The sequence below is a fragment of the Pimephales promelas genome, chromosome 4, assembly GCF_988280905.1.
Source record: "Pimephales promelas chromosome 4, fPimPro1.hap1.1, whole genome shotgun sequence".
Lineage (NCBI taxonomy): Eukaryota > Metazoa > Chordata > Actinopteri > Cypriniformes > Leuciscidae > Pimephales > Pimephales promelas.
Genome location: NC_142772.1, coordinates 46,167,717 through 46,180,233, shown reverse-complemented (window position 1 = coordinate 46,180,233; position 12,517 = coordinate 46,167,717). Strand labels below are relative to the sequence as shown.

Below are 12,517 nucleotides of genomic sequence, written 5' to 3'. Positions count from 1 at the left end.
TCAAACGTGAGCATAGCATGCATCGAGTCTGTTTGCTATACGGCCAAAAGTTTAAGGATGACATTGATGTAAAATGATCCTTTTGTGGCTTTACATCTGAAACTATTTCACATCACATATAAGTTCTGGAAAGACATTAATTCATTTTTAGTTGAAAATATTCTTCCTGAGTTCTCCCTGTACAACAAAAATGTAATTTTTGGTTGTTTTAGTGACTGTGTGGAAGGACAGCGGTGCACTCTTTCTAGTAAACCTAATCTTATTTATTTGTTGCCAAATTCCATATCCATAAATGTAAATTCAGTAATAAAAAAACATATTTTTTCTGTGCTAAAAAATGAAATGGAACAGTAGGCTATATTTCTACTATCTCTTCCATGCAAAACTAAAAAAGCTGTTAAAACTGTGGTTAATTGTACTACTTTTAATGTGTTTATTAGATTAAAAATCTTGTGTTTTTTCTCTTTTCTTTTTCGTGGGTATTTTTTTTTTAAAGTTTCGCTACTTTGATTGTATTGTTGATTACTTTCAATAAAGTAGCCTATAAAAAAATAAATAAAAAAAGATGCTGAGACTAGCGTTGATAGAGACGCACATTAAATACACCTGATTATATGCGATTGCAAGACATAATCATCCAAAAAATAATTTCTACAAAAAAAAAAAAAAATCTGTTTGCTACACTCACTCGATCACTCCATGCGGAGGTGAACGCCCCCTGCTGGAGATGGGCGGAGAAGGGCCTTTAACGGCCCATATTATTGGCTTGACTCGGAGACCTACACTAAAACAGTCCCCCGAGTCAGACCCCTCGTTCGAGACAGCGCCTATCAAATTGTATCGGACATGTGAAGAACACTGTTTTTAACACTGTATATCAGGGGTCACCAAACTTTTTTCTCTGGGGGCCACATTATCGTTCCTGACTGTGATGGGGGGCCGGGGCTATATAAAATAGAATTGTGTGACCAAGACCAAACTGACCACCAGCAGGCCTCATAGTAGAGATTACTAGCCTGGCACAGCCATATTTGTTTATCATTAATAGTTGTTTGCAAAAGTAGTAATCGAGTCTTCACACTTTGTTTTAATTTGAAATACCACAGATTTTCCATTTATTTATTTTCGAATACAAATAACATCAAACCTGTCAAGGTAAGAAACATCTGCCTAGTTGAGGTGAGTGGCACTGGTAAGGATGAATGAAAAATTATAAATTATAGGTAGGCCTGTTACTATTTATAATAATTGTGTACAGCACTTAATAAAGGTCAAATAAATAGGCCTATAAAATAAATAAATAAACATTGAAATTATAACAACAACATGAGTAATAGAACTAGTCAGCTCTTATGCCTATCCAGGTGAGCATGCTCAATAAACAACAAAATACCAAATGCAGACATGTTATTATTTTCCAAAAAGCAATTTAAAAAAATAGGCCATGACGACTTTTGGGGATTGCCGGTTCAAGTAGTGGGGGGCAGAGGGGTTGGGGGGCCAGTCAAAGGGGTGTGGCGGGCCTGATTCGGCCCGCGGGCCTTAGTTTGGTGACCCATGCTGTATATTAATAAATGACACGATCATTCGGAGATGGTCAGAAGTAGTTTCTAAATTGTGGATTCCTTATTGCAGATATTTGTTTGTTTTTATTTATGTGTGGGTCAGATGAGGAACTACGGAGATGAGAGGAACAATTACTGTATCTTGCATTCTCTCACAAAAGGTTTTATTTGTTGTCTCAAAAGAAAGTTTCCCTTGAATCTCCTCTTTTATTTTTTTCTGTCACTATGTCGAGGGGCCCTCGACGAGGGCTCTGTAGGGATCTGACTGTTTAAAGAATTTGAAAATGAAAGGAAATTTTTTGCATCGTTTTATTTTGCCATTTTCTTTCTCTTCAAATAAAAACAAGTAAATAACTCTGCTAGCCTAGCTGTTGATCTTTTCATATTGTGATCCCATTTAGAGCACTAGACCGGTAGAGGGAGTGTTTGTCATGTAAAAGAGCGCTGATCTCAAACTGAAACTGGAAATCCATTTAATCAACAGGTTATTTGCCAACCAAAATAATAGCAGGTTCATTGTGGATATAGCCTAGAGGTATTATTTTTATCCCTTCAGCTCGGAATTATTGTGAAACGAGACAATAGATCATCACTTGAATATAAATTATAAAATAATTCATTTGTGAGAAACGACAAAGTAGCTACATTACAATAACGCTGCTCTCATGTGCTATCGGACATTTCCTACTTCCCACTTCTGAAGTCGTGATTACGAGATTCACATTTTGACTTGAAAGGGCGCAATTCTTTCCCCTTTTTTTCTTTTACCTAGGGAACTAATATTTACCATAGCACGTGAAGGCAGCATTCATTTCATAATAGAGTTACTGCAGCGCATATCTTTAGCGATCTTTCCAGCACGTTTAAATTATACCTAGGAGGCGGTTTGCTTCGTCGATGATGTCACTCAGCGTGTTTTGATTGAGCGCGCGAACTGTTCACGCGCACTGCACATCGTCACAGCTGGCGCGAGAATGACCTGGACTCACTATGGACATGGACAATTAAATAATCTATGCAATTAAAAAACATTATCTGATATATTTGAAGTGGACGTATAGCAACATTAATATATTGTGGATCATATGTTAAAGCGCCGTCAGGAAGAGGCTGATGTAGTTTGTCAGCAGAAGAACATGAGAGCTGAAAGGAAATATAATATGCACTGTTTTTATTTTATAAATGTTTTCGGAAAGCACCTTTGGCTCTGTGATCATCAGTGCTGATGGCAGGATACACAGAGCTGAACTCAGGTGAGTGTATAATCATACATCCTTTTCAGTGTTTTTTAAATTGTACTTGGGGCTTTATACTACTATTTATTCTACTACTAGTTGTGTTAAATTAAGTTAAATTATTATTATAGTAACCAGTAACCAAGTGTGTATTTTATTAAACTTAATGCAAATTGTTTTGGGGCTTTATAAAAAATATTAATAATAATAATGAAGCTTTATTAAATTAAATTAAATTTAGAAAGTGCTTTTTTAACGCAGCTAGTCGGTAGTTGTAGATATTTTTAATTTTACATATATATATATTAAATAATTTCCTTTAATAATAACATCATATTAAGTTATATATTTAAGATTATTATTGTCATCATTAATTATAATTATAACAAAATTTACAAAGTGCCTTTTTTCCATTTAGTGGCTAGTCCTGTTTTTATTTTATTTTTAAATAAGTGTTTGGGGTAATATAATAATAATAATAACATTATACTATCAGTTAAATAATAATAATAATTATTAGTAGCCTATTATGAAAGTGTCTTTTTTGCAGTAGCTTAAACTTGCTTGACAGAGAAATTAAGTAAATGAATAAAAACCGCAAAAAAAGCAATATCTGTCTTTACTGATGTATTAATTTAATGTTTTTTATTATTATTATTTTTTCAAAAAAAGGTATGTGATGTAAATGTGATAAAAATACAATACAATAAAGGCTGATTTACACTCTAAGACGACGGTCTGACTGAACTTCATGTGTGTAATGTGAGTGTGTGCTGCCCAACACAGGCTCTCTGAGCTGAGGAGAGGGTAAGATGAAGATTTGGGCTGTGATGCTGGCGTGTGCACTAATGCTGAGCGGCGTGTCGTCTGTCCCGCTGTGTCTACAAAACCCCAAAAGAGCCGGACACTCTCGCTGTCCACAACCACACACTCAGTGTCCTCAAAGACTGGACCAAAATGTGCCTGATGCTCGTACCATCAAACATCCGCAGCCGAGAAGTCACTCAGGTCAGGACAAGCTACTTGATTCTTATTATTAAATAAATAAAAGTCACACGAATACACACAGGTGTGATAAAGCGCGTTTCAGGACACACCTGATACTGTTGTGGTGGTTAAGTAAAGCAGTTTCAGGTGACCCATTGTACCTGGGTGGGACACTAGACACACACTACTCTAGTTCGATCAGCTTACAACTCATCTATGTTTAGAAAACCTGTATATTATCTGGTGCCTGTGGACAAAAGCAGTATTGTTGCTAAAAGCTGTCAGAATAATGCGAACTATATCACGTTATGGCTCTTTGATCGCTCTTACTCGCACTCAATGCGGGGTACCGTTTCACAAAGCACATCAAAACATTACCGTACACTGTCCAAATATAATGAGCAATGCACTTCAAAAGGGTCATATCGTTTATTATTATCAGTCCTTTTTGTTCTTGAGGTCCCCTAACCAAGGGTTTTTCCAGCATTTTACATGCGTCTCCGCGTCCGTTAGTTGTTCAACAGTCCTGTCGAATACGTTATTAGATAGAACTGTTATACATACAAAGTAGACAGTAATGAAAAGTTATTCGCGTCATTAGCGTATGTGGTTGATCTCCATGTTTGGCTTGGTCCCCTCAAAGTTGCGTTGGATTTTTTCCTCAGTGGAAAAGTTATGAGGGCCGGTGTCCGTCTATCACTGGTTTCCATGTTCGTAGACTAAATATATAGGGTGTAATCTGTGCTTTTTTAAAGCTACACTGTGTAACAAAACACTTATTTCTTTCAAAAATATATGTGCTCATTAATGTATATTTACTTTGTTCAAATAATAAAGTATTCTCGTGAGTGTATAATATGCCATTGAAAATACATACGGGTAAGGGGTTCTAATGTCGGTCGCCATGTTGCCCCTCCATCTTGAAAGTAAATTAGCCAAAGAGGGACATACCTGTTAATTCAAGCTTTACGTTTGAGTTAACACTCATGGACGAGGTCGAACTGGAAGCCATGTTAATCTTGGACTACATTGCCCACCGTAGGAGTTAAAAAACGAAATCGGAATTGAGAGGAACAGAAACTAATATTCACTGGATGGTCATATACCTTTTCACCACTAGATGGGGGTAAAAATCACACAGTGTAGCTTTAAAAATAGCGGGTGCTATTGTTTCGTGCACGTTCGGCCAATCAGCAAACACTAACGTCACGGATAGTAGACCCTACTCTAATAAATTAGTAAATTAGTTCCTCCAAAAGGAGTTCCTTGAACTAAAATTAGGGCTGTGCAAAAATTAATTGCGATTAATCGCATCCAAAATAAAAGTCTGTGTTTACATAATATATTTGTGTGTGCTGTATATAATTATTTTGTATATATAAATACCTATGCATGCATGTATATGTTTAAGAATGATTTGCGCTTAAATTCTGTATATATATATATATAAATAAATACATAATCTATATTATATAAAGATAAATATTTTTAACACATTTTCTTAAATATATACATGAACGTGTGTGTATTTATATATACAAAATAATTATAAACACCACACACAAATATATTATGTAAACACAGACTTTTATTTTGGATGCGATTAATCGCAATTAAGCCCTAACTAAAATAGTTCCTAGTTCTTTTAATAAGCTATAAATTACAGACATCTTAAATCATCAGACAAATTACAGGCGTCTGAGGACGATTTCTCATTATTCATCTTTATTTTCTGATTCAATCATAGGCTCGTTCTTACTAGATCACGTAGTAGATTTGCACATGACGTCACGGTTTACACAAATTCGCATTTTTGTAGCTTACAGGGAGACTAATGTCCAAAATGTGTATTTAGGGGGCATTTAAACAACATAATATGACCTTCTCAAAGCATGTATATACACAAAGAGCATAATCTGTCCACATAAAACTTCCTCGTTCAGGTTCAGACTGCTCAAACTGACATATCTGTGGTGTAAATGTGGGGACATCTCTTTTCTCTGTCCTCAGACAGCTTGCCCGCTCCCGACTCAGCCTTCATCCACAGATTCAAGAGATCCCCGAAACGGAGAGGTTTCCTCCGTAACAAGACGGACAGGAAGAGGCCGAGTCGTGACGAGAGAGAGAAAGGAAAAAACAGAGCATGTGCACTAAGACAAGTCCAGCTGAAAGTGTCAGATCTGGGCTTGGGCTATCGGAGTCAGGAGGAGATGATATTCAGCTACTGCAGCGGCGTGTGTGTAAACTCACTCACAAACTACGACAAAATCCTCACCAGTCTCGCCGGCGGTGATAAAAACACTCTGCACAGCTCGCCCCCCACCGCCTGCTGTCGACCCGTCCAATACGACGACGACCTGTCCTTTCTGGATGACAACCTGATGTACCACACCATGGAGAGGCACTCGGCACGGAGATGTGGCTGTGTCTGAGCAGCTGTGGGAGACAATGACACAAGACAATTTCAGGTTATTATATGTGTGAGTGACTTGGTTGAGGGAACCATCATGATTGCATTTCTCTGAGAAGATACAGGATAGGGGAATTTCAAGAATGGTGTTGCAGGATGTTAAACTCCATGTTTTTAAAAGTTCTTGGTGTCTTTTTGACGTTTAACCTCCACTAATGTGGAGAATTTAAATATGTTCAATGTTAAAAACAGTACCCAACTGAATTATTTGATAATTCATTAAATTATATATATATATATTTAAGTACGTATTTGTTTTCCCCTAGTTATTTTTTCATTGTTATTGATTCTGTTTAATAAAAAAAAATACTAAAAAGAGTACTCATCTTTGCGTTGTTTCACAGTTAGGCTAGTCTTACAAGTTTTCTTTAAGACTGTTTTTTGAGTCAGTTACATAAAAACATAGATTGGACTAATTTAATACTGGATAGTAAGACCGTATTGATTGACTCAATGTAGAGCTGGGTTTGTGGAAGAAAGATGTAAAAATAGTGATGATGGAAATGATTAAGAGACTGAAACCAGAGATATGGAGCGTGTTCGTGACTTGATCTCTAATTCAGAGTTCACGTTTCGGCCACCGCACTCACCTGTGTCATCACACACCACACAGGACATCATTAATACACCCGCCAACAAGGAACAACCATGTTAATGCCATTACCTCAACATGACAAACACAGGCCCAGCTCAAGAGTAACACTAGTAATTAGTCATTAGCTGCTGTAAATCTGTAATGCGAGCACTAGACTGAGAAACAGGAGAGGGAGGCTGAATGTATTGGCTTCTGGAAGTAAAAATCCTCTTTTTTATGATATGAAACTAGAACAGATCTATTATGAGCTCTGAGGTTAAGTGATGGGATATGCTTCTGATATGTCACAAGACAAGTTTCAAGATCCACAAAAGAAAAAACATTTAAAAGTTTGGAGTCAGTAAGATTTTTTTTTTCTTTTTAAGATTGTCACTTGTCATACACATAAGTCTTGACACTCACCATGGCTGCATTTATTTGATCAAAAATACAATAAAACAGTGATGAAATATTATTACTTTTTTAAAATAACCTTTTTAAAATATTTTTATATACAGTATATTTTCATTGCTGCAGTTTTCAATGTCACATGATCCTGATGATTCGCTGCTCAAGAAACATTTCAGATTACTATAATCATTAAAAAAAAGTTGTGCTGCTTCATATTTCTGTGGAATACAAAAAATTCAGGATTCTTTGATGAACAGAACAGGATTTATTTGGAAAAAAAATGTCTTTACTGTAATTTATTATCAATTTAGAGCAGTGGTTCCCAACCTTTTTTGGGTACTGTACCCCCAAAACATTTTATCCTGCCTGAAGTACCCCCACAAGCGCATGTGATCGGTGTGATTTTTAGATTTGGTGTAAATTTTAGGTGATACCTGAATTTACCTGTAAATAATGATATTTTTACTTCCTATAACTCTTATAATATAATACTTGCCTTTGTTCAATATTTGTATGACCTTTTCACTTCTTCACATGTTCAGACCAATTATACAAAACAAAGATTAATAATAATAATAATAATAATAATTTTTTTTATTTACAAACTTTAAATACAAAAATAAACCAATACAATTAATAATCAAGTTCTAAAATAATCCTTTTAATGCAATCCTAAAATAAAATGTTTTGAGAAAAGTTTGAGAAATGTTTTGATGTTTTAAAAAAAAATGTTATAGTCTTTTGAGAATAATCCCACGTACCCCCTGGGGACTGCTCACGTACCCCTAGGGGTACACGTACCCCCGGTTGGGAAACACTGATTTAGAGCATCCTTGCTGAATAACAGTATAAAACTGTTTTTGATAACATAATTTCTTAGGCAAATACGCAGCTTTGCCATTACAGGAATAAATTACATTTTAAAATATATTAAAATAGAAAACAGTTTTTTAAAATAGTAATAATATGCAAGAAAGGTGCTTATTGCTGTTATAAAAGTGTTGTTACATCGCGCTTTTCTAGTATCCCGTTTATGTGTGCGTCAATCTATTTAATATTTTTAAGATGGCTGTGATCTGCACTTAAAATTCCTTTGTCACTTTATTTCACTTTTTTAATGGGTCAATAATATAAATGTTTATATCCTAATAAAAAAGCCTAAATAAAACGTGTTCATCATTATAAAGCGGTCTCTTCAGAAATGTTGGACTAAACCGCTCTGTTGGTTTTATTTTATCCCAGCTTTTATGTAGTGTTAAAAAACTGAAACAGGATCAGCGTTGTTTACATCTTGCAAATGAAGGTGAGTAACGTTAATTAATGAGTTAATTCATCTTAATATTTTGCTTTTTAGGGTGAAGGTAATAAAGCAAGGGTTTAATGGCTGACAAGCTGTCTAGAGTGGCAACAGGACACACTGACACATCTTGCTTAACGTTATTTCTCTCGATCGTGTGGGTAACTTACTTGTGGGTTTTTTTTCTTGGCTAAATCTCATTGAGACTAGCCTACTTGAGTCTGGCATGAGTTCTCGGTTCCTCTCTTTTCCTCTACGTCCGAAATGTCAAACCTGACTTTGTTTACGAGTCTTTCAGTGTTGGGATTTCAAATCTCCGTTTTATCACGGACCTCTTCTCATTGTCTTTACATTGTCATCTACTGACAAGCCAACTTATTAAATCAAAATGTACTTTAGAAATGTGTTTTTAATTTTTTCAAACAAGAAAAAAAAACCTACGTTGCTAACGGTTTTGCGCAGTGATACACGGAACCTTTGAGTGATGCGGTTGTATCATCGTGAATAAAACACACAGCTATTGACCAATCAGTTTTTACTGTGTTTTGATTAAATAAATGCAGCCTTGTTGACTATAAGTGACTTTTTGACCGGTACTGCATACATATAGCCTATATTAGACACATTTTCAACATTCCAGGTTTAAAAATGTACTTTATTTTGAAAACGAATGCAAATAGTCTAAGTAATACTGAAGGAATTACCCTTTTATAGAGGCCTACTTTAATTGCTTTGTGTCCATTTTTATTTATTTATCTGGCTGGACTTTCTAAGGTTTGCTGAAATGCCAAAGCCACTGAAGACCTTGCAGTCTCGTCTCACTGCCTGTATCTCTTACCATTTTCTTTCTGTTAAGCTTCAAGCTCAAAACTGCAGCTAGACTCTACAATAGCAGCCAGATTTCAACTCAAGTGATCCAGCAGTCTCATTATACAGAGCATTGTGTGTGTTAACAGATGACTTGCCATCATGGGCAGAATGAACACATCTCTTTGTATGTTTAAGGTAAAGACTCGAGAGAGATGTAGAGGGTGTTCCCAATTCATTTAAACACATTTACTCCTCACTATATGATTCATTATGCAATACAGGGAATTGAGACAACAGGTGAGCAGACGCAGACCATGGGTTTCTTCATTGATGGGAAAGTATAGCATGTACACCAGCATTGGGAATCATAAAAATCATCTTAATACGACAGGCCCACTGTACATGTAAACAAGTATAGCTAAATTCAACAACTGGGCACTTATCTGTTTCTTTCATCAGTGTAAATCACGTATTCTCTCCATCATGCAGGCTGTAGCCAGTCATAACATGCATTCTTCTCCCAGAATGACGTGAAACACCTGTTGTCCTGTTTCCAGCACCTGTTGACAGGTAAAGCAATGAGATGTTCTACAGCAATAACTAAAAATGACACCAAAGAACAGATTAAGTTACATAATGTTCTTCTATAAAATCTTTTTTGGACTAATGAGATTTCACAGGGGGTCATGTTACTTAAACATGCCTAACTTTAAAAGTTTCTTCGATTTGGTATTGACTGATCATGAGCCAAAACATTATCTGACCAGTCACAGTTGAAGTGAATATCGTTTATCATCCTAATAAGGCCACGTATTAAGGGCTGGGTAGATTAGATGATAAGCAAAGTTCTCGTAATCAATGTAGGATGCAGGAATAAAGATCCGCGACTTTGACAAGGGCAAAATTGATACGGCAAGGTGACTGGCTTTGAGAATCTCTCAACCCTCTGGGGTTGTTCGGCCCAAATATTTTTTTTTAAATCACAGCTTCCTCGGAATGGTCCGAAATTTGGTGACTTTGTTGGTATTTGAACACCCCAAAAAATTGGGGAAAGGATGTGAATAGTCTAAGTGGTTGTAAAAAAATAGTCACACTTGGGGTGTTCAGGTCCAAATGGACCCGCATGGAAAAAGAATGGGAAATTGGCAAAAATGTGAAAATAGTGAGGTTTTTTGTGCGTACAATCTACAAATCAGCCACGATCTTAAAAAAAAAAGCACACAACAGTGAAGGGGTGAATGTATAAAACATCGAGAGTGCAAAACAGACACATCCAGACACACACAAAAACACACTTTTATACACAAACACACCAAAAAAAAAAATCGGATTATACATGTGTTTTGCATTTTTAAAATGCTCAGTTTGTCCACCAGATGGCATCCATCTCATTTCAAAAGTTGCTTTTATGAGGCCTAGGCTTGACTCTAAAATGAAATACAGCTTTAAAAAAAAAAATTAAAAAAATATTTTTAAATATTTTTTCTATTATGTTCAATGGAGGGAAATTTTGTCATAATTATTGCATTAATACTAATTATAATTTTTTTTATTTTTGAAATTATCAAAACACCAAAAAAAGAAAAGAAAAAATATAAAAAAACGAGTAAAAAAAAAAAAAAAATCATGATTCTTTTTTTTTTTTTTTTATTTATTTTTTAAATATGAATCCCACCCTTTGGGTCCATTTGGACCCGAACACCCCCGAGTGTGACTCTGAAACGAACAACCCCAGAGGGTTAAACAACAAGACTTGTGTTGCGTTTAAGTGGTGAGAATTGCCGAGTTTATAGTGTCTGAAGAGGGAAAAACCACAAACCTGCACCAGGGTGTTGGCCGCACAAGGCTCTTCGAAGCACAAAGGGCAACAAAGACTATCCCGTTTGGTCTGAGCCAACAGAAGGTCTACTGTGGTCACACAAAATTGATGATTACGGGAGGAATGCGTCACAACACAGTGTAGCCACAGACCAGAGTGTCTATGAGCCCTGTCCACCGTTGAAAGCATCTACAATGGGCACATGAGTATCGGAACCGGACCTTGGAGGAGTGGAAGAATGTCACCTGGTTCAATGAGTCCCGTTGCCATAACATTTGTATTGAACATTACAGAAATAAAAGTAATAGCCATATGCTATTATGGAATAACTACGTTTGTTTCGGTGCCTCCTATCCTAAAACTACATTAGTCTCTCCGCTGAGCCCACCAGCTTTGGATTACTCTTACAATATGAGATGATATCGCAACACAAGGATGGCGTTGCCTGGCGTTTCTTTAAATCATTTATCAATAATGACTGAACAACCGCATTTAGAAGGATAAAACATCTCTTAGTGCACGGCTGTATAAATATTAAAAGTACCATTCTTGTTTGGTCCTGAACGTGCTCCAATATTCAATTAACCCTAAAACTGTATTCTGGACAAATGTGGGCAAAATAGTTGATTTATTTTGAAAAATACTTCCCGGCTTGATCTGAGCGGTACAAGATTAGTCTACTTTTCCTAAGTTTGCCTCCTGAACACACATTTTTTATGACTCAATTCTACAATGTTAAGTGGGTGAAAAAAAACAAACTCAATCTAGTATTTGGGTCTAAAATGGGCACCCATAGAAATGAATGGGAAAAACTAATTTAGATTATTCTAAAATAAGCCAAAATAAGACACCGGGTGACAGCAAAGTCACTTCATCTTTAAGTTTTAGCTCTAAGAACTTATTGGAATGATATTTTAATGTAGTTAAAAAATTCAAAAAAAATAAAACATAAAATAAGCATAATTTACATAGCAAATATGGTACTTTTTGAAGTAAATAAATTCAAAAATACCCCCAAAATAAAAAAAAACACCATAAATGGATAGACAAAACGTTATCGAAGACAGTGATATAGCATTTATAATAAATAAAAATTAGGATCATACCTGAGTCCTCTGTGCCCACATTTGTCCACAATTACAGGATTAAGGGCTATAAAGTGAATACGGTTTGAGGGTTAAATTGATAAAGTAAAAAGGGCAACACTTTGCTACATGTTTTAACTAAAGTAATAATAATATTATGCATAATTACAAGCAACACTAAAACATGAAAATACTATTTCAGTCTTTCTGCACCAATTTATCTCAGTGTTAACCTATACTAATAACATCACTCAGTATCCTTAC

General features: G+C 35.7%; 1 protein-coding gene across 2 annotated transcripts; it reads left to right on the top strand.

Annotated features, from left to right (window-relative positions):
- Positions 1–2,366: 2,366 nt before the first annotated feature.
- Positions 2,367–6,449, top strand: gdnfb (glial cell derived neurotrophic factor b). Of its 2 annotated transcripts, XM_039685171.2 has the most exons (3): positions 2,367–2,818; positions 3,587–3,808; positions 5,798–6,449. In XM_039685171.2, the coding sequence occupies exons 2-3, from the start codon at positions 3,613–3,615 to the stop codon at positions 6,217–6,219; spliced, it is 618 nt and encodes a 205-aa protein (XP_039541105.2). In that variant the 5' UTR covers positions 2,367–2,818; positions 3,587–3,612; the 3' UTR covers positions 6,220–6,449. The 2 variants fall into 2 exon arrangements, with proteins under 2 accessions (XP_039541105.2, XP_039541104.2); XM_039685170.2 differs by lacking the exon at positions 2,367–2,818 and having other exon boundaries at positions 3,561–3,808.
- The last annotated feature ends 6,068 nt before the right edge of the window (positions 6,450–12,517 follow it).

Excerpts from the sequence above, each read along its gene's own strand:
- gdnfb (XM_039685171.2), top strand. The coding sequence starts at position 3,613 with ATGAAGATTTGGGCTGTGATGCTGGCGTGTGCACTAATGCTGAGCGGC. Across the intron at positions 3,809-5,797 it reads GCAGCCGAGAAGTCACTCAG|ACAGCTTGCCCGCTCCCGAC; the intron begins GTCAGGACAAGC and ends CTCTGTCCTCAG.